The 20,385-nt window shown below is 39.8% G+C and overlaps 3 protein-coding genes across 7 annotated transcripts; 2 read left to right on the top strand and 1 right to left on the bottom strand.

Annotated features, from left to right (window-relative positions):
• The first annotated feature begins 431 nt into the window (after positions 1-431).
• On the top strand, positions 432-18,776 carry LOC103962597 (U11/U12 small nuclear ribonucleoprotein 35 kDa protein-like). Of its 3 annotated transcripts, none has more exons than XR_007256593.1 (9): positions 432-627; positions 739-836; positions 992-1,043; positions 1,225-1,295; positions 1,775-1,812; positions 1,897-1,911; positions 2,068-2,146; positions 2,308-2,783; positions 18,544-18,776. XR_007256593.1 is itself a non-coding variant. In XM_048579662.1 (8 exons), exons 1-8 carry the CDS (start codon positions 471-473, stop codon positions 2,692-2,694), a joined length of 1,011 nt encoding a protein of 336 aa, XP_048435619.1. In that variant the 5' UTR covers positions 433-470; the 3' UTR covers positions 2,695-2,934. The 3 variants fall into 3 exon arrangements, 1 of the variants encoding a protein (XP_048435619.1); XR_007256592.1 differs by having other exon boundaries at positions 433-627; positions 1,722-1,812; positions 1,897-1,972; XM_048579662.1 differs by lacking the exon at positions 18,544-18,776 and having other exon boundaries at positions 433-627; positions 1,722-1,812; positions 1,897-1,972; positions 2,308-2,934.
• Positions 2,989-6,302, bottom strand: LOC103962598 (70 kDa peptidyl-prolyl isomerase). The gene is given in 13 exon segments (XM_009375335.3): positions 2,989-3,291; positions 3,432-3,559; positions 3,652-3,798; positions 3,892-4,014; positions 4,097-4,272; positions 4,362-4,448; positions 4,537-4,731; positions 4,832-4,912; positions 5,006-5,059; positions 5,062-5,079; positions 5,163-5,423; positions 5,685-5,771; positions 5,883-6,302. Coding segments are annotated over 13 exon segments (1,701 nt in total). The 5' UTR covers positions 6,088-6,302; the 3' UTR covers positions 2,989-3,152.
• Positions 7,331-13,144, top strand: LOC103962592 (probable phosphoribosylformylglycinamidine synthase, chloroplastic/mitochondrial). Of its 3 annotated transcripts, none has more exons than XM_009375328.3 (4): positions 7,331-7,523; positions 7,618-7,671; positions 7,796-12,021; positions 12,870-13,144. In XM_009375328.3, exons 2-3 carry the CDS (start codon positions 7,630-7,632, stop codon positions 11,990-11,992), a joined length of 4,239 nt encoding a protein of 1,412 aa, XP_009373603.2. In that variant the 5' UTR covers positions 7,331-7,523; positions 7,618-7,629; the 3' UTR covers positions 11,993-12,021; positions 12,870-13,144. The 3 variants fall into 3 exon arrangements, with proteins under 3 accessions (XP_009373603.2, XP_009373601.2, XP_009373602.2); XM_009375326.3 differs by having other exon boundaries at positions 12,865-13,144; XM_009375327.3 differs by having other exon boundaries at positions 7,331-7,528; positions 12,865-13,144.
• Positions 18,777-20,385: the final 1,609 nt, after the last annotated feature.

Below are 20,385 nucleotides of genomic sequence, written 5' to 3'. Positions count from 1 at the left end.
AGCCTGAGTTTTACATGACCAAGCTCTAGAGGAAGAATCGAGAGGGTGTTGGCGTTGCTACATAAACAGTCTGTTGACGCTGATATAAGAGCCACCACCTTACATTGATGACAGACTAATCTCGCTTGTTAAACAGTCCCAGAACTACACAACATCGTACTTTCGATAATGAAATACATTCATGGGAGTTCAAACCCGGATTGAGGGTTTCAGTTGTAATGAATTCGATTCCAAATGTTGTTGGAATCATTTGAAAACCCACATACTTTTTTCAGTCAATATGCTCCCTCGGTTCAAAACCGAGAAAACATGGGCTGAGCATCATATTTTTTTGGCCCGTTTGAGTCAATGCGTTGCAAATAAAAATGTGGGCCGGAAACAAAATGGGCCCAGAAAATACATCTATAAAGCCCACCTGTTTTGTCCATGAATTTGCATTGCTTCTGAAGACAGAGAGAGATTATGCGACGATGAGTGGGGGCGGACGAAACGTGAACGGAAACTTAAACGCGGTGTTCTACTCGGAGGCGTATCATCCGATTCAGGCGGGAAGCATAGACGGCACCGACACTCTCCCTCACGACAACGCCGTCTACCGAGCCTTCCTCTGCTCCTCCGCTGGCCTCTGTAACCACACACTCTCTCTCTTCTCCTCCTTTTTTCCTTTTTTCTCTTATATCCCTACCCTTTGCTTCTTCTTATTTATACTTTGGCCCTGTAACTCTTTTTCGTTTGCAGATGACCCCCTGGGCGACCCCAAGCTCCTCGGCGATCCTTATTGCACTCTCTTCGTTGGTCACCTTTCTCATCTCACTACCGAACGCACTCTTCGCAAGGTTCATCTCTCTCGCTCTCTCTCACTTTCTGTTTGGTTGCCCAGAAAATTGAGAAAAGAAAGAAATAGGAAGAAAGTTGTTCAACTGTGATCGGTAGAAACCCAATTAAGTGGAAGTTCTTGGTCTAAAAACGAATTTTGAACTTGGGTTTTCAGGCTATGAGCAAGTACGGTCTGGTCAAAAACTTGCGCTTGGTCAGGCACATTGGTGAGCTTCTTAATTTTGCTTTGAATTCGAGCTCCGTGCAAAATTTCACAACATTACAACTACAATGCTCTTGAATAGTAATATAGTATGCATACTGGCTTGCAGAATTTTATGCTTCTATTTTGACACTGTAATGCTATGAGAGTCCATCTTTGTAATTTGATTGGTGCAATTTTTCCAGTAACTGGTGCTTCGCGCGGATATGCTTTTGTTGAATATGAAGCCGAAGGGGAGATGCAGCGTGCATATAAGGTGCTCCAACTTTTTAGCCACTCTCTCTAGTCTATACGATATGGAATCTCTTCATTTATTTTCATATATGTATTGCATGTCTGTGTGGCGGGGAATTCTAATTTTACATTCTTGTACTGCTGATGGATTTCGCTTCAAGCATGATGGTATTGGTGTTTGTTCTCATAGACACGTCCTTCTCTCACAAAATTAAATTGATTTGGCTGTGCTTGCTAGTTTTGTGAGAAAAGACATGTGCATATCAAAAGACATGTGCATATCAATTGTAGGTGGCTGGATACTGTATTTCATAATGGTATGCTTAATGTCTTAAATGTGGATAGACGAGGCAAGCCAAGGAAAAGAAAATTGGGGACAATGTGAAAATATGATCTGCATAAGTCATAACATGTCTATGATGAGCTTAGATTAGTTGCTTGTTTGCAGGAAGCTCACCATTCCTTGATTGATAATTCTAAAGTTATTGTTGATTACAACAGACAGCAGTTGATGCCAGGGTGGATTCCAAGAAGATTAGGTCAGTGAAGTTTTCGTATTCTTCTACCTTCAGTTTGCATATGCCTATAGAGGTCAAGTTCATGTGATTTTATTGTTTTACCAGGAGGTGGTTTCTGTGGTAAGAAGGAATCTGGACAGCTTCGTTTTGGAGGACGAGAAAAACCATTTCGAGCTCCCCTGTATGCATAACTTTCTTAATTATGTAATATATTTCATAAACTTGCAGTGAATTAGATGTACCGACTCTTCACCTTTTATTTATCTTGGTAACCAGGCGTCCAATCCCATATGACGAGCTGGAGAGACTTGGGATCCCACCTCCACCAGAAGGAAGATACATGTCACCCTATCAGGTATTTTTCTTCTTTTGGTCCCATTAGCCATGTATTTTCCTCCCTGATTAGCTAGTAGCAGTTGCTCAAAGCAGTTTAGATCGTTTGGCTTTTGAGCATTATGAGATCTCTCCTCATGGAACTTCTATCACAGAGTCTTTGTTTCTCGTTTGTGTTTGTAGGTCCCGTCCCCACCTAGAAGGAAAAGGAGCTCCATGGATAGAGAAGAAAGTACCCATAAAAGGTCCATGGACAGGGAAGCGAACATGTGCAAAAGTAGTCCTGTGGAGAAGGAAGAAAGGTTTTACAAAAGATCTATTGACCCAGAGGACAGTTCTGTAAGGAGCTCAACTGAGACAGAAGAACACTATCACAACAGGAGCTCGGTTGACAGAGCAGAACGCTCTCACAGGAGCTCTAGGGATAGGGATGAGCGCTCTCACAGGAGGATCTCTAGGGATAGGGATGAGCATTCTCACAAAAGGAGCTCGAGGGATAGGGATGAGCGTGCTCATAAGCGGCACAAGTCCCGTCACCGTGAGAGGTCCACCAGCCGTGATCGCTATTAAGATTTTCAGCTGGAGGCAGGAAGGGGTTATGGAAAGACCAAGGAGAGCAGTCACTCATGATTTCGTAAGAACCGTCGGGAACGCGTAAGGTAACGACTTCAGGCTCACAAGTCTATGATGAGCTTAGATTAGTTGCTTGTATGCATCATAATATATTGTACTACTTGGTAAGGTAGCGTTTGGAATTGACTTTGTAGCAACCACTTCAGGCTCACAAGTGCTTCTGCCGTCTTTAGAAAATTTCTTGAAAGTCGAACACACCTTGAAAAACAATAGAAGCAAACACTATTCAAATACGCTTATATTGTGCAAAAGCACTTTTATTCACAAGCACTTTCAACTGTCAGAAGCACATTTAGCCACAAACATTTTGACAAATCCGAGGCTTTTTACATTACTAATGTTGTTCAAAAAAGCACACAGCCTCAAATTTTGTTTCAATTACATGACAACCTCAATCAAGCCTTGCTGTCGATGGTCATCGGCACCGGCTCCTGTTTGTTCATTTTTGCAAAAATGTTGCCGTAGAACTGCGCGTCCTTCTTGTTGTACTCTCTCACTTTCTGCTTCAATACCTTGTACTCCAGTTTCACATCCCTGAATACACAACCACAATCCCACAAACACGTTAATCGACACACAAATGCTACAAAAGCTTGTCCAAAACGAACAAAAACAACACAACTCATCAACGAACCATCTATAACGAACAAAAACGACACAACTCATCAACGAACCTGTTGTCAGGGTCTATCTCAAGGGCCTTCTTGATATCCAGCTCTGCTAAGTCCAAATCGACAAGTTGGATATACGCTTGCGCCCTTCTGTACAGAGCCTTCACATTCCGACTGTCTAAATCCAAAACCTGCATATCAGTGCTCTCACACATTAGAAGAGAAACAAACTACACTACCCTTGCACTCGCATGGAGATCTGGGAAACCGGTGAGCCTTGTACCTTTGTGCAGAGCTTCTCTGCCTGCTTGTAGTCTTTGAGTTTCAGCTTGCACGCAGCATCATTCAGATTGCAGGTTATTTTCAGCGCCTTCGCCTGCTGCTTCTCCTCGTCGCTGAAAGTGGAGTCATATTCGATTAACCTCACAGCCTGTCACCGAAAATTGGAGGTTTTTATGAGTTGCTACAAACGTCTAAGTAAAATCGGTGTCACAGGAGCACGAGGCAAGACTGCTGGATATACCTTTTCGTATCTCTTGGAGGCTCGTTCGTATTTACCAGCCTTGAAGAGTACATTCCCTTCTTCCTTCTTCTTCCCAGCGGTTTCGATTTTTTCTTGTGTGTTCATGTCCCAAGACTCCTTGTCCTGCAACCGGTAAAGTAAGTTAGTCCAGCTTAATTCACAACAGGGAACGGGGACTGCGTCGAGGGGGACATATCATACTTACCTTGACAAAGGAGACCAGCTCCACCTCATAATGCACCGTCGAATTTGCAGGAACAACAGCCAAATCTTGTGCTGATTCGGTTGACCCGAATGCATATTCTGGTTGAATGGTCACAAGAGCCACTTCACCTTTCTTCATGTTCTTCACAGCTCTATCCAGTCCCTCAATTACTTGCTCTGCGAACAATCAATACATCTCAAGTTTTCCTGTTTTGGAATTTTAACTCAATAGTTTCAGAGAAACAATGTCGAAGGGACATGATTACCTTCATCCGTCTTGAACTCGAATGGCTCGTCATCATGGCCCTTCTCTGTGAAGATCGTGCCGTCAGGCAACTTCCCAACAAGCTTCACTGCCAGACCAAAACAAATACAGAACTTAAGATCCACGAACATTAAGAATGTAATTACCCACGAAATTTTATGCATCACTCGTATTACCTTTAACTACCGCCCCATCATTCGGGCGCTCATATCCCTCTCCCTCCTTCAATGTCTTTTTCAGGACCTTCTTATCTTTGGTAACATCAGAAACCGTCTTCCACGATACCAACTCGAGTGCTATCTCAAGGGTCGCATTTGGCGGCACTGCGCCTTCATCCCCTGTAGCTGGCCTACCCGCCTCGCCAAATCCATCTACAAAATTATGGGCGTTAAGTTTGCATCTTGTGAATAAATTTGAATACTCTCAATAAAATAAGCAATCAACAAGTAATCATATGGGCACAGGACTCACATTGTGGCTTTACAGTCAAAAGGACCTTTTCGCCTTTCTTCATTGTTTTCACAGCTTTTGCCAAGGCGGGGCAGAAATAGCCTGCAATCAAAGAGAATTCACACTCAGATTATTCCAAAAAAACCAATTCTTTGCGTCACAAGTAAATATATGAGATAAGGCAATGAAACAAACCATCCTGGACAGTAAACTCGACACCATCGGATTTCGAAACAAGAGTCCCATCTCAAGCCGAGCCTCGTACTTAACTGAGATGCCAACAAAAAATTGTGTAAGAAACCAATGAGTTCATGCCATTCATCAATTTTTAGTCATCGGATAGACAATGTACCAAACACTTCGTCAAGATCTTTCGGATTCTCCCATTTCTCTCCTTCGATGATAATTTTCTTCATAACTCCGCCGTCCTTGAGAATATCCTTCACACTCGTCCAGGAAAGCAACTCCACATCGAACTGAAGTGTGGCATTCGGAGGAATCGTTGGAGGGGATCCAGACTCGCCGTAAGCCAACTCAGGCGGTATGGTGAAAACCGCATTTTCGCCCTTCTTCATGGTTTTGATTCCTTCATCCCATCCCTTAATCACTTGTCCTGAAATTAACCAATTGAATCATAACGGCTCAGTAAGAGGAAAATTTAACAAAATGTTATCCTCTCGAATCAAGAATTGCTCCATTGGGACCGAAAGGTCACGAATTCGAGTCGTAAAAACAGCCTCATTTCAAAGCAAGAGTAAGGCTGCGATAAATGTTCCCCACCCCTCACAAAGTGAGAGCCTTGTTGGCTTATGGTCACCCTTTACATATATAAACACAATTGAAAACAATGATAAAGTGGAAACGAATCAATCACCTTGTCCGAGATTGAACTTGAAAGGGGTCCCACGGTCACGGCTCGAATCGAATTTGGTTCCGTCCAGCAGAGTCCCAGTGTAATGCACTGTAAAATTATCACCAGCCAATTAGTACCAACGCTCACCATCAAACAACATACATACATGTGTATGTATGTACGCGTGTGTGTATAAGTATAGTATATATATAATTATACCTTCAACTTCGTCGCCGGAGCCGGGAGTGTCCCAGCCTTCACCCTCTTTAAGGAGCTTCTTCTTGAGGCCATTCTTCCCGATCTCCTTCTCATCACCAACCTTGAGAGTTGGGCTAGTTGGGTCGTCCTCGGCGTCGGGAAGGTCCAAGTCACCGGGGTCGTTGAGGCTGTTGGTGGCAGCTGAGAAATCAAAGTCGTCTTCCATGGCAACTTCCTGACCCGATTGCGATGGGCGTTTAATGTTATTGAACAAGCAAGCGCGAAACAGAACAGTGAATGCAGAGGCTTTTTCGAATTGCGGAGAAACAGAGAGCTTGCCAATGGAATTTATAGAGAGAGAGGCAGAGGAGAGAGAAAAAGAGAGGAGAGTCTAGAGAGTTCTGAAACGTGACATGGTCAGGATGGTTCCAGAATTATCTCCATTTTTGACGAACTTTGTTATAAGATACAGTCTTGCAATAAAAAAAATAATTATTCCATTAAAAATAAATAAAATATATAAATTAGTTTGGCCTCTATCACAGGATTTTTTTTTTCTAAAGATTTTAAGAATATAGTGATTAGGATCGTCCATCTGATAAGAATCCTTTTCCGTTTAGGGCCAGTTCATAATTTGAATCATAATATAATTGAATGATCATCTTAACGAAGTTTAACTAAAATTGAAAGACGTTTAATTATTTAACGAGAATTTATTATATATAATTAAAATTTAATCTCTAATTTCATAAATATTAGGTTTCATAAAGATTATCAATTATGGCAACAAATAAAAAAAATAATTATTCCATTAAAAATAAATAAAATATATAAATTAGTTTGGCCTCCATCGCATGATTTTTTATTTCTGAGGATTTTAAGAATATAGCAATCAGGACCGTCCATTCGATGAGAATCCTTTTCCGTTTAAGGCCGGTTCATAATTTGAATCGTAATAAAATTGAATGATCATCTCAACGAAGTTTAACTAAAATTGAAAGACGTTTAATTATTTAACAAGAATTTATTATATATAATTAAAATTTAATCTCTAATTTCATAAATATTAGGTTTCATAAAGATTATCAATTATGGCAACAAATAAAAAACATAATTATTCCATTAAAAATAAATAAAATATATAAATTAGTTTGGGATTTCTCTTCTAAGGATTTTAGGAATATAGTGATCAGGACCGTCCATTCGATGAGAATCCTTTTCCGTTTAAGGCTGGTTCATAATTTGAATCGTAATAGAATTGAATGATCATCTCAACGAAGTTTAACTAAAATTGAAAGACGTTTAATTATTTAACAAAAATTTATTATATATAATTAAAATTTAATCTCTAAATTCATAAATATTGGGTTTCATAAAGATTAGCAATTATGGCAACAAATAAAAAAATTCATTAGACCTAAATGCCGTAAGATTTGATACATAATTACTCTAAACCCTAAGAATTTATACACTACCGTGCTTCAGCATCTCCATCGCGCCTCCCCTCCTCTCCCGACAACTTTTCTCTGCGTTCTTCGTTCTGTCTCTGCCAGAACCCCACTTCTTCACGCGCCGCCGTCATGGCTGTTGAGTAATTAAAAGCCCTCTCTCTCGCTCGTCGGATACTGTCAACTTCCACACCCATTAGTAATCGAATTGAAGGTGAGGTGGGTTTTCTCTGCTTCTGTGTTTGTTTCAATGTAAAGCATCAATTTTTCTGGAAATTAATTATTTTATTTTTTTTGTTTGTATTTAGTTTCTTCATGTTATGGCCGGTATTCGGGAAACAGCCGCCGCCGAGTTCTTACGAGTAAGTATTCTTCGTTACCATTTTTTTCTTTGTTTTTTTATTATTGCTTTGAAAAATTGTAGCATTTTGGTAGAAAATGTCGATCAAAATCGAAAGCTGTATGTCGCTTGGTTTTATTTGGCAGGGCACGAATAGGCAGAGCCTTTTTTTGCAGAGGAACTCGGTTAAGGGAAGAAGCCAGGTGCTTTGGGGCTCGCTTCACGGGAGAAGTTCAGCTCCCAGTTTTGGTAATAGGAGAGGTGTTTCTTTGAGATGTCGTGCTCAAGAAAAGCCCAGAGCTTTGGTTTCTGGTGGTGCGAGCACCTTGGTAGATGATGAGCAGTCAAGCTTGCTTGAGAAGCCTGCAGCTGAAGTTATTCACTTTTTTCGCATCCCGCTCATTCAGGAGAGTGCAACAGCTGAGCTTCTGAAGACGGTTCAGACAAAGATCACGGATCAGATTGTAGGTTTGAAAACTGAGCAGTGCTTCAACATTGGCCTTGACTCGCCACTTTCTAGCGACAAGGTTTTGGTTTTGAAGTGGCTTCTTCAGGAGACTTATGAGCCCGAGAATTTGGGGACTGAGAGCTTTCTTGAAAAGAAAAGGCAGGAAGGGCTTAGTACAGTTATTGTTGAGGTTGGTCCTAGGTTGTCATTTACAACAGCCTGGTCTTCTAATGCTGTATCAATTTGTCGAGCATGTGGGTTGACAGAGGTGACTCGTTTGGAACGGTCAAGGAGGTACTTGCTGTTTAGTAAGGGATCACTTCAAGATCATCAGATTAATGAGTTTGCTGCACTGGTTCATGATCGAATGACTGAGTGTGTGTATGCCCAGAAGCTAGTTTCATTTGAAACGAGTGTAGTTCCGGATGAAGTTCGTCATGTACATGTCATGGAGAGGGGTCGGAAGGCATTGGAGGAGATAAATCAGGAAATGGGTTTGGCATTTGATGAGCAGGATCTCCAGTACTACACTAGGCTATTCAAGGATGAAATCCAGAGGAATCCAACAACAGTTGAGCTGTTTGATATTGCACAATCCAACAGTGAGCATAGTAGGCACTGGTTTTTTACTGGCAAAATTATTATAGATGGACAGCCTATGGATAGAACTCTGATGCAGATTGTGAAGAGCACGTTGCAGGCAAACCCAAACAATTCTGTAATTGGCTTCAAGGATAACTCAAGTGCAATCAAGGGGTTTCTTGTAAAGCAAATGCGACCGGTTGAGCCAGGTTCAACATGTCCATTGAGCATAGCTACTCGGTACCTTGATATTTTATTTACTGCTGAGACCCATAATTTCCCATGTGCTGTAGCGCCTTACCCTGGTGCGGAGACAGGCGCAGGAGGTCGAATCAGGGATACCCATGCGACTGGAAGAGGGTCTTTTGTTGTAGCATCTACAGCTGGTTATTGTGTTGGGAATCTCAATATGGAGGGCTCTTATGCACCTTGGGAAGATCCGTCTTTTGCTTATCCATCAAATTTGGCTCCACCTCTGCAGATCCTTATAGATGCTAGCAATGGTGCATCAGACTACGGGAACAAATTTGGTGAGCCCTTGATTCAGGGCTACACTAGAACATTTGGAATGAGACTTCCAAGTGGAGACAGGAGAGAATGGTTGAAGCCAATCATGTTTAGTGGAGGCATTGGGCAGATTGATCACACCCATATAACAAAAGGTGAGCCTGACATTGGTATGCTGGTTGTTAAAATTGGAGGCCCTGCATATCGTATTGGAATGGGGGGTGGGGCAGCATCGAGCATGGTTAGCGGCCAGAATGATGCGGAGCTTGATTTTAATGCTGTACAGCGTGGAGATGCAGAGATGGCACAGAAACTTTATCGTGTGGTCCGTGCCTGTATTGAGATGGGGGATAATAACCCTATCATTAGCATTCATGATCAGGGGGCAGGTGGAAACTGCAATGTTGTTAAGGAAATTATATACCCCAAGGGCGGCCAGATTGATATCCGGGCAATTGTAGTTGGTGATCACACAATGTCTGTCTTGGAGATATGGGGTGCAGAATACCAGGAGCAAGATGCAATCTTGGTGAAGCCTGAAAGCCGCCACCTCTTGCAATCAATATGTGAAAGAGAAAGGGTTTCTATGGCTGTTATTGGAACAATAAATGGTGAGGGACGTGCTGTTTTAATTGATAGCTTAGCTATTAAAAAATGTGAATCTAGTGGACTCCCTCCCCCTCCTCCTGCAGTCGATTTGGAGCTTGAGAAAGTACTTGGTGATATGCCACAGAAAAGTTTTGAATTCCACAGGACGATTGATGCACGAGAACCACTTGATATTGCTCCTGGAATAACAGTGATGGATTCACTTAAGAGGGTGTTGAGACTTCCATCTGTTTGTTCAAAGCGCTTCTTGACATCCAAAGTAGACAGGTGTGTTACGGGTCTCGTAGCACAGCAGCAAACTGTTGGGCCCTTGCAAATTCCTCTCTCTGATGTTGCAGTAATAGCGCAGACTTTTACTGATGTGACTGGAGGTGCATGTGCCATTGGGGAGCAGCCAATCAAAGGTTTGCTGGATCCAAAAGCAATGGCGAGATTGGCTGTGGGAGAAGCACTCACAAATCTTGTTTGGGCAAAGGTCACTTCTCTATCTGATGTTAAAGCCAGCGGGAATTGGATGTATGCAGCCAAGCTTGATGGGGAAGGAGCAGCTATGTATGATGCTGCTACAGCTCTTTCAGAGGCAATGATCGAACTTGGTATTGCAATTGATGGGGGGAAGGACAGTCTTTCCATGGCAGCCCATGTTGCAGGCGAGGTTGTTAAGGCACCTGGCAATCTTGTAATGAGTGTTTATTGCACTTGTCCTGACATAACAAAAACAGTAACCCCAGATTTAAAGCTCAAGGATGATGGCGTGCTGCTTCACATTGATTTGGCAAAGGGAAAGCGGAGGTTAGGTGGGTCTGCTCTTGCTCAGGTTTTTGACCAAGTTGGCAATGACTGCCCTGACATTGAGGATGTTCCTTATCTAAAACGAGTTTTTGAGGGAGTTCAGGACCTTCTTTCTGACGAATTGATCTCTGCTGGTCATGATATTAGTGATGGTGGGCTACTGGTCTGTGCCCTTGAAATGGCATTTTCTGGGAATTGTGGCATAACTTTGGACTTGACTTCACATGGGAAGGGCCTATTCCAAACGCTTTTTGCTGAAGAACTTGGTCTGGTTATTGAGGTAAGCCGGAATGACTTAGATTTGGTGTTGGAAAAACTGAGCAGTTACAATATTTTGGCTGAGATTATTGGTCAAGTAAGTGCCACACCCTCAGTAGAGTTAAAGGTTGATGGGGTTACACATTTGAATGAGAGTACTTCTTTTCTAAGGGACTTGTGGGAGGACACTAGTTTTCAGCTGGAAAGACTTCAAAGGTTGGCTTCTTGTGTGGATCTAGAAAAAGAAGGGTTGAAAGATAGGCATGAGCCTTCATGGGATTTGTCTTTCACTCCTTCTTTCACAGATGAAAAGTATATGACCGTCGCTTGCAAACCAAAAGTGGCTATAATCCGAGAAGAAGGCAGCAATGGGGACAGAGAAATGTCGGCAGCATTTTATGCTTCTGGTTTTGAACCATGGGATGTTACAATGTCAGACCTTCTTAATGGAACCATTTCATTGCATGAATTCCGTGGAATTGCGTTTGTTGGAGGTTTTAGCTACGCCGATGTGCTTGATTCTGCAAAAGGTTGGTCTGCATCGATTCGATTTAATCAGCCCCTTCTAAATCAATTTCAAGAGTTTTACAAGCGGCCAGACACTTTTAGTCTTGGAGTTTGCAACGGGTGTCAGCTTATGGCCCTTTTGGGGTGGGTCCCGGGACCTCAAGTTGGTGGTGTGCTAGGTGGTGGTGGGGACCCTTCGCAGCCCAGGTTCATTCACAACGAGTCTGGACGGTTTGAATGCCGATTCACCAGTGTGGCAATAAAGGACTCGCCAGCTATAATGTTTAAAGGAATGGAGGGCAGTACATTGGGTGTGTGGGCTGCACATGGTGAAGGAAGAGCATATTTCCCCGATGATGGTGTTCTTGATCGTTTGCTTCACTCAAAGTTGGCACCAGTAAGGTATTGCGATGATGATGGTAATGAGACAGAACTTTACCCTTTCAACGTCAATGGCTCTCCCTTGGGGGTTGCAGCAATTTGTTCTCCAGATGGGAGGCATCTAGCCATGATGCCTCATCCAGAGCGTTGCTTCTTAATGTGGCAATTCCCCTGGTATCCCAAGCAATGGGATGTGGAAAAGAAAGGCCCTAGTCCCTGGTTGCGAATGTTCCAGAATGCTAGAGAGTGGTGTTCTTGAAAAACAGTATTCCTTTTCGTACAAGAATGGTCAGTATTTCAGTCTTCTTTAGAGTTCTGCTTTATTTTATTTTTTTTGCCAGTTACATGGGAGTCGTGTTTTTCTTTAGAGTATGCTTACATGAGGGCTGTGGAAATAGGCATTTAGATTTTCATGTCTCGCTAATATGCTTTTTGGACTCGATATTATATGGTTTAATTATTGAAATCGACAAATATGAGGTATAATGAGTTAGTTCCTTTTTTTCATCTGATGCAAAACCAAGCGCAATGGCGTTCTAGGATTCCATACAGGCTAGCCCACTTAGTGGGATGAGACTTCTTTGCTGTTGTATGTATATAAAATAAGTTGGACAATTAAAATGCGAATCTGATGAATATCATGCGTGGGTAAGTTTTTAAATGTTACTGAGCTTCAATCATCTGACCAGGGCCAAAAAAGTGTAATATATTCGGTTGATGACCCTGATTTGCCTTGCTATTTCATTATCATTGTGAAATTTTTGGGAACTAGGGTTATGATGCAGGCTTCCCTTAATTGTGTGCAATTGTTGACCTATATTCGATGGATCTGGGGTTATCATTTGAATTATCCACAATTGGATTAATGGTTCTCGTGGTGATAGGACATTCAGAAGATAGACCATTTGGTTAAAAAACTTAGGATTTAAACCTACGAGGGGTATCTTCCGAAAAAATTACCCGGTCACCATGAGGAGCGTTAATCCGATTGGGCTGTTGAATGAATTCTTTTTCTATAATGTTAACGAGAGCTTTAGCTGTCTGTTGAAGAGGATTTGAATCATGCATGCTGTGGGGTGCTTTCAGTTTTTGTTGCTGACATGAATTTTGTTTTCCTTATCGTTTTGGCAGAACAGATGACGACGATGATGACTGATCGGAATCTGTTGCATTAGCCGCGACAGCAGGACGACCGGAGTCAAAACTTGAACTTATTTCGAACTTCATGTACGAATATGCTTGCAATTTTGTATGCTGCATCTTTAAGTCTATGAGTTTAACATGTGTTTGTTTCGTATGTATTTATTTATTTTCGGTACACAGGAAGGGATTGAACCCTTGACCTATCTTAAACTCTTAATCTGCGTTGATGCTGATCAGTTCAAAATAAATTGCAGTGGGTTAAAGAACAGACTGTCGATATGGTATTGATATTATATGTGTCATTGTCGCTGCATTTTCGCTGACAAAACGTTGCAACATTTTCATGATATATCTTCAACATCGATACGACACCTAGGCTAGGACAAAGTACGGATTATGGTTTAAACTTTAAATAGTGGTAATTCAGGAGCGTCTCCTTTCTCAAGTATTATCTTTAAATTGGAGCATGGGGCCTTTTAGTGGATAGAATGTTAGGTTTCTATTTATGCATTTCGAGTTCAAAATTCTTGTATCTTTTAAATTATCGTGATAATTTCGAACTTTTCCCAAGCGCCTAATAGTAGTAAATTTTTTTTTTTAAAAAAAATTCTTGGATAGAAAATTTAATTGCTAATTCAAATTGAAATTTAATTTTGTAGATAACAAGGTGCAAAAACACAATAATTCTGTAAATGACGTCTTATTGTAGTGGTAGAAAATATGCATTCTAGTATGAGTTTGATCTCCATCGATTCTTCTTCCCTAACATTTGATAATTTAATCTACTAAGTCCTAGTTTGGTATTGCTTGTTTTCACCAAAAACTAATCCATTTTAAAATTAAATAATAAAATAAATGTTTAATAAAATAAATATTCGGCTTATTTTAAAACCAATGACCTTTAAACAACTTTTAAAAGTAGCATGTAGGTTGCTTTTAAAGTTGTCTTAATAAAAAGTGGAGTTAAGCCCTTTGATGAAATATTTTTTAATTCAATCATTAATTTAAAACAATTACATAATGCATCCGTCTTGACACAATTTATCTATGGAGAGCTACCACCACCACCTACCATTACAAATGCTCCTTCTACACTATCATAGCCACTACCACCACCATTGTTGCCATTACCACTACGCCACAATCATGCATACATGTTGCCATTACTGTGACAATCTGTCCCTAATTTTATGATTTTATTAATTTTAAAAGAGTGAATTGACTACAATGCTCCTGGAGGCGAGATTGTTAACTTTCATTAATTGTCTTTTCGTGATGCGTACGAGTTACTACTTTATTGTATTCTCGAAGTACTTAATAGTACGAACGTGTAGACGCAAGCGGAATCAAAACCGGAATTATGGTTAAAATTTTACGAACTCACGATGTTCAAGGCCATTCTGGTAAATTCATTATTATAGATAAACTACGCTTTATTATTTTAATATTTTTCGTGTCGGATTTTCTGCATGGTGGGACCCCCCCACGTGAGTCTCTTATCTCCTTTGTCCCCGCGTCACTTCTTCTCCCATACGCTCTCAGATTCCCTCTCCTTTATAGCAACTCCACCACTAAAAATGCGCTGGCACCCAGCCCATTTAATCCACTTAAATGAATAGTGATTTACCCCAATGAACAGTAATTGGCCAAATGCATCTCCAACCCTAAAAAATGTGTTGGCACAAAGTCTAAAAAATGCGCTGGTACAAATGCATCTCCATCCCTACAAATTGTGCTGGCACCCAACCCATTTAAAATATTATTAATTTTTTTATAAAATAATAAATAAAAAATTTAGTTTTAATTTTGGATAGGATTTTCAACCAATCTTGTCACGACACGTGTCATTATCCAAAGGTACTATTTTGTAGATAGATTTCCGATAAGATTTTCAACCAATCCTGACATGCCACGTGTCACTATCTGTTTACAATAATTTAACCAAGATTTCAATCAAGTTTTCAACCAATCTTATCATGCCACATGTCATTATTCGAATGTACTATTTTGTGGATAGATTTTTTATAAGATTTTCAACCAATCCCAACGCGTCACGTATCACTATCTGTTTACAATAATTTAGCCAGGATTTCGATAAGATTCTCAACCAATCACATAGTGCCACGTGGCATTGTCCAGAACCTCATCCTTTCATTTTTTGTCCATATAAACCCTACATCCATCCTCATTCATACACCAAACTCAATCCTTCTTTTTTAGCTCAGAATCCCTCTTCATCGTTTTTAAATCTTAAGTTCTTACAATGTCTTCTTCAAGGAGATTGCATGAAATCGATGAGCAACAGAAAAGATTGTTGGCATAACAGGAAGAATTGTTCAATCTCGAGGAAAGTGGAGATGAGGCTTTCGCAATGGAAGAGGATGAAGATGATGAACATAGAAGGCAAAGAGCCTTATATTCCTGTTTTGTCATGAAAGCTGTGGGTCAGATATCCAAACCCAGACGTGCTGCAAACTTGGATAAAAAGAGGGAAAGACGAGGTAAAGATCTCTTGGAAGATTATTTTATCCCCAATAGTTTATTCCCTATATTTGCGTTATCTGCTCATCGTGTGCTGCACTGGTATTAATACTCGTCCGGGCTAAGACCAGTCTTTCACGTGTATGTTCACATCGCACCGTACGCTCACTTTGGATCCATTGCATGTGCCAGTCCTGTCCTAGATTGCTATAGGCAATTAGGACTCATATATGATGCGCATAGCGCCAGTCTTCACATGATTGTAATACTAGAGCGTAAATTATTATTACACCCAGTCATGTTCATGTTAGAATACCTCTGCATGAACCGTATGTCAGCATATATCAATGAGCACTCGATGTGATATGTTTATTTCTACGAGATATTACGATTACTGGAAGTTATATGCTTATTTAAAAATTTTGTGACGTATTGAATTCTTGAGATATTGCAGACTACAACAAGTACTTACATACTATACATAGTATGTATATTTTGGAAACTATACTTGTTTTACGGCGATGGGTTATTATGTTTTCGAAAGTGTTTTTACAAAGCTTTATTTTTAGGCCCACTCACCCTTATTTTTTGTCCCTCTAGGTTTTAGTAGCTGAGCTTTCGTGTCGACGAGGATTCTTGGCAAACTTGGTATAGGTGATTACCTTCGACGGTATAATTCTTATCCTACCTTTGCTATACTTTTCTTACGCTTGACATTACGTGTGAATTGGATTCATTCTCGCTCACAAGCGCACTTATACATTTAGGCACATTTAGGTTTAAATTTACTCACATTTTCCACATCACTACACTTTATGGCTTCGTCATCTGCATGGTGTCGGCCAACACAACTTGATTCGGAGTCCAAGTAGACATCCCGGATCGGGGTGTGTCAATTACCACTACAACCACCGCCGCAACCATACCTGCCACCATTACCACTACAACTGCCACTATCATCAAAGCCGCCACCCCCACTACCACCACAACCACAATTGTCACTACCATTGTGTTCTTGTATTTACCAAGTCAGAGTTAAATAACAGTTTTTATCTTAAATAACCAAAATTAAGACTCTAATTTTATAAATGTCAGTTTTTAGAAAAACTTTCAAATATGATCAAAATCACACTTCAATAGACTTTAATACCCTCCAAATTAAAAGCAATACAACCCTGAAAATCCAAACCTTCGATTTTTTTTTTGTCAAATGATAGATTTTGTTAGATTAGTCATGTATTTGAACGCCATCATGCAAACAATCATATGTATTCATCAAGAATTGAATTTCTTTTGTTTATCAATCACAGCCTCATCTCCACCTCCCCAAGAAAAAAAAATGTTCTTTTTTTTTTTTTTTTCCAATTGAATTTTTTTAACATACAATTTTGATGATTTTTAATAAAAGGTAAAGGTTGTGATTATCAGATGATGGATGACTACCGTCGTCTCCTTCATGTGATGCTCCACCCTCATTTAACTTTGATTCTCCAAGAAATAAAAAATGTTTTTTTTTATTTTTTATTTTTTGCAATTGAATTTTTTAACATATAATTTTGATGATTTTTAACAAAAGGTAAAGGTTGTGATTATCAAATAATGGATGACGTCGTCTCCTTCATATGATGCTTGCTTTCCTTGATTTGTTAGGTTTTGAAGACAAACAGAAAGTATATAACCAGTCGACTTAGTTGTAAGAACTCAGCGGCAGCTGTTGTTTCCCAAACACCTGCCATAACCTCGACCTTGAAGAAACTAAAAACAAACAAAAAAAATTCAAAAAATTAATTTCCAGAAAAATTGTTGCTTTACATTGAAACAAACACGGAGCAGAGTAAAAAACCCACCTCACCTTCAATTCGATTACTAATCAGTCGGGTGTGGAAGTTGACAAGTATCCGACGAGCGAGAGAGGTGGCAGTCTGTTAATTACTGAAGAGCCATGACAGCTATGTGTGAAGAAGTAGGGTTTTGGCCGAGACCGAAAACTTTCCACTAGTTTTTTCGTTCGGTCTCGGCCAAAACCCTACTTCTTCACGCGTCGCCGTCATGGCTGTCCAGTAATTACCAAACTGCCACCTCTCTCGCTCGTCGGATACTTGTCGACTTCCAGACCCCGCTGATTAGTAATCGAATTGAAGGTGATGTGGGTTTTTAACTCTGCTCCTGTGTTTGTTTCAATGTAAAGCATCACTTTTTCTGGAAATTAATTTTTTTGATATTTTTGTTTGCTTTTAGTTTCTTCAAGGTCAAGGTTATGGCTGGTGTTTGGGAAACCTTTACCTTTACTTAAAAATCATCAAAATTGTACGTTAAAAAAATTTAATTGCAAAAAAAATGAACAGAAAAAAAGAACATTTTTATTTCTTTGAAAGGTGGAGATGAGGCCATGATTGATAAACAAAAGAAATTTAGTTCTTTATGAATACATATGATTGTTTGCATGACGATATTTGAATCCATGGTTAATCTAACAAAATTTATCGTTTGACAAAAAAAAAAACAAAAAAAAAAAAATCTAAGGTTTGGGTTTTCAGGTATTTTTCTTCTTTTGGTCCCATTAGCCATGTATTTTCCTCCCTGATTTCTGCAGCCTATAGCCAGTAGCAGTTGCTCAAAGCAGTTTAGATCGTTTAGCTTTTGAGCATTATCAGATCTCTCCTCATGGAACTTCTATCACGGAGTCTTTGTTTCTCGCTTGTGTTTGTAGGTCCCGTCTCCACCTAGAAGGAAAAGGAGCTCCGTGGATAGAGAAGAAAGTACCCTTAAAAGGTCCACGGACAGGGAAGCGAACATGTGCAAAAGTAGTCCTGTGGAGAACGAAGAAAGGTTTTACAAAAGATCTATTGACCCAGAAGACAGTTCTGTAAGGAACTCAACTGAGACGTAAGAACACTATCACAACAGGAGCTTGGTCGACAGGGCATAACGCACTCACAGGAGCTCTAGGGATAGGGATGAGCGCTCTCACAGGAGGATCTCTAGGAATAGGGACGAGCATTCTCACAAAAGGAGCTCGAGGGATAGGGATGAGCGTGCTCACAAGAGGCACAAGTCCTGTCAACGTGAGAGGTCCACCAGCCATCATCGCTATTAAGATTTTCAGCTGGTGGCAGGAAGGGGTTATGGAAAGACCAAGGAGAGCAGTCACTCATGATTTCGTAAGAACTGTCGGGAACCCGAAAGTCACAATATACTCACGAGCTAGTCGTAAACACAAGCAAAAAGAATGTCCAATGTGCTTGACTTTCTCCTTCACAAATCCCCGCTCAACTTCTTCCCCCATAGTCGGTTGATGGTGTCAATATGCATCACGTTTTGCTTATTCACATTTAGAAATGTAGGGATCATGCTATGTAGAACTGTGTGCATTCAAATTTAGAACAAGAGCTCATGGATTGTATGGAAATTCAAGTCGCTGATTATTTTGAAACACACACAAAAGTAGAAATTGGTATATACTTTTAACGATACAGTACCTTTAAGTTAACATTTCACGAGCAGGGTAAATGTTTTCATCCATATGAATCGATTTGATCGGTTTGGTTTGAAGGTCAAACAATTTAAATACCGAAATAAACCAATTTATGTTCTATTTGGTTTGTTTTTCATATTTTTGAAGAAGGGGAATTTTCCAAATGTCATGTCAACTTACATTTTCAATGTCATATGAATTAAAATTTGAGCGATTTATGCTAATTTTTTTAAATCATTAATTTGTTCTTACCATACTTTTGTTTAATTTTCCCTGCAAAATAAATTGCACATTACTTGTGTTCAAGGTTATTTCGATGGTTTCAACACCTCACTCTCCTTCTAATAAGTTGTCTTTGACAATAAAAATTCTAGGTTTTCTCAAAAAATACAAACAAAGAAAAATTGATTGATGTGGTATACGATGATCTAAGAGTTTCCCATTCATAAAAAACAAACAACGTGCACTCACTTCTCTTTATTCCGAAGTGTAGATTCAAAATATGATCACTGAAAACCCTTTAATTTATGATGTAGTAAAATAATTTCTTTATATTAAAATGTTAAAAAAAAAACTCTATACGCAAATTATGTGCAAGTCACATGACTTGAAAAACTTAACAAAATATGGATAAGATAACTACAAGGATGAGATGACGAATAATAATAATTTCAAAAATTTAGTATGTAAACTTAAAACAAAACATGGATGAGATGACGATTAATAATTTTGAAAAATTAGTATGACAATACGAGAATTGAAAAAATGTTTATAAATTCAATGACATTTCAAAAGTGTAAGTGACTCTATACTACAATAGTAAAATGGTGTTGTATACTTGTGCAACAGCGTAAGTTTAAATCCCATTCTACTTGAAAAATGATCATGCAGCTTCATCCCCATACCTCTCACTCAGGCAACGGGTGTTCTTTTTATTCTCTCTTTTTTTTTTTTTTTCCTTTTGTGTTCACGTTCAGAACTCTTCTATGGTCATATTATATTGTACTACTTGGTAAGAGATCGTTTGGAATTGATTTTGTAGCAACCACTTGGAGGCTCACCAGTGCTTCTGCCGTCTTTAAGAAGGGTATTTCTTGAAAGTCGAACACACCTTGAAAAGCAATGGAAGCAAACACTTCTCAAATACGCTTATATGGTGCAAAAGAACTTTTATTTACAAGCACTTTTAACTGTCAGAAGCACATTTAGCCACAAACATTTTGACAGATCCCAGGTTTTGCACTACTAATCTTGTTCAAAAATGCACACAACCTCAAATTTTGTTTCAATTACATGACAACCTCAATCAAGCCTTACTGTCGATGGTCATCGGCACCAGCTCCTGTTGTTCATTTTTGCAAATATGTTGCCGTAGAACTGCGCGTCCTTCTTGTTGTACTCTCTCACTTTTTGAGGACCTTGTTATCTTTGGTAACATCAGAAACCGTCTTCCACGATACCAACTTGAGCGCTATCTCAAGGGTCGCATTTGGCGGCACAGCGCCTTCATCCCCTATAGCTGGCCTTCCCGCCTCGCCAAATCCATCTACAAA

Source organism: the organism of the source record quoted next, unplaced genomic scaffold, assembly GCF_019419815.1.
Source record: "Pyrus x bretschneideri cultivar Hongxiangsu unplaced genomic scaffold, Pyrus_bretschneideri_v1 Contig14, whole genome shotgun sequence".
NCBI classification, from domain to species: Eukaryota; Viridiplantae; Streptophyta; class Magnoliopsida; order Rosales; family Rosaceae; genus Pyrus; species Pyrus x bretschneideri.
This window is presented reverse-complemented; position numbering and strand designations above follow the sequence as displayed.

Coding starts and splice junctions, on each gene's coding strand:
- LOC103962592 (XM_009375328.3), top strand. CDS start 7,630: ATGGCCGGTATTCGGGAAACAGCCGCCGCCGAGTTCTTACGA. Junction 7,672..7,795: donor CCGCCGCCGAGTTCTTACGA/GTAAGTATTCTT, acceptor TTTATTTGGCAG/GGCACGAATAGGCAGAGCCT.
- LOC103962597 (XM_048579662.1), top strand. CDS start 471: ATGAGTGGGGGCGGACGAAACGTGAACGGAAACTTAAACGCGGTGTTC. Junction 628..738: donor CTGCTCCTCCGCTGGCCTCT/GTAACCACACAC, acceptor TTTCGTTTGCAG/ATGACCCCCTGGGCGACCCC. Junction 2,147..2,307: donor GATACATGTCACCCTATCAG/GTATTTTTCTTC, acceptor TTGTGTTTGTAG/GTCCCGTCCCCACCTAGAAG.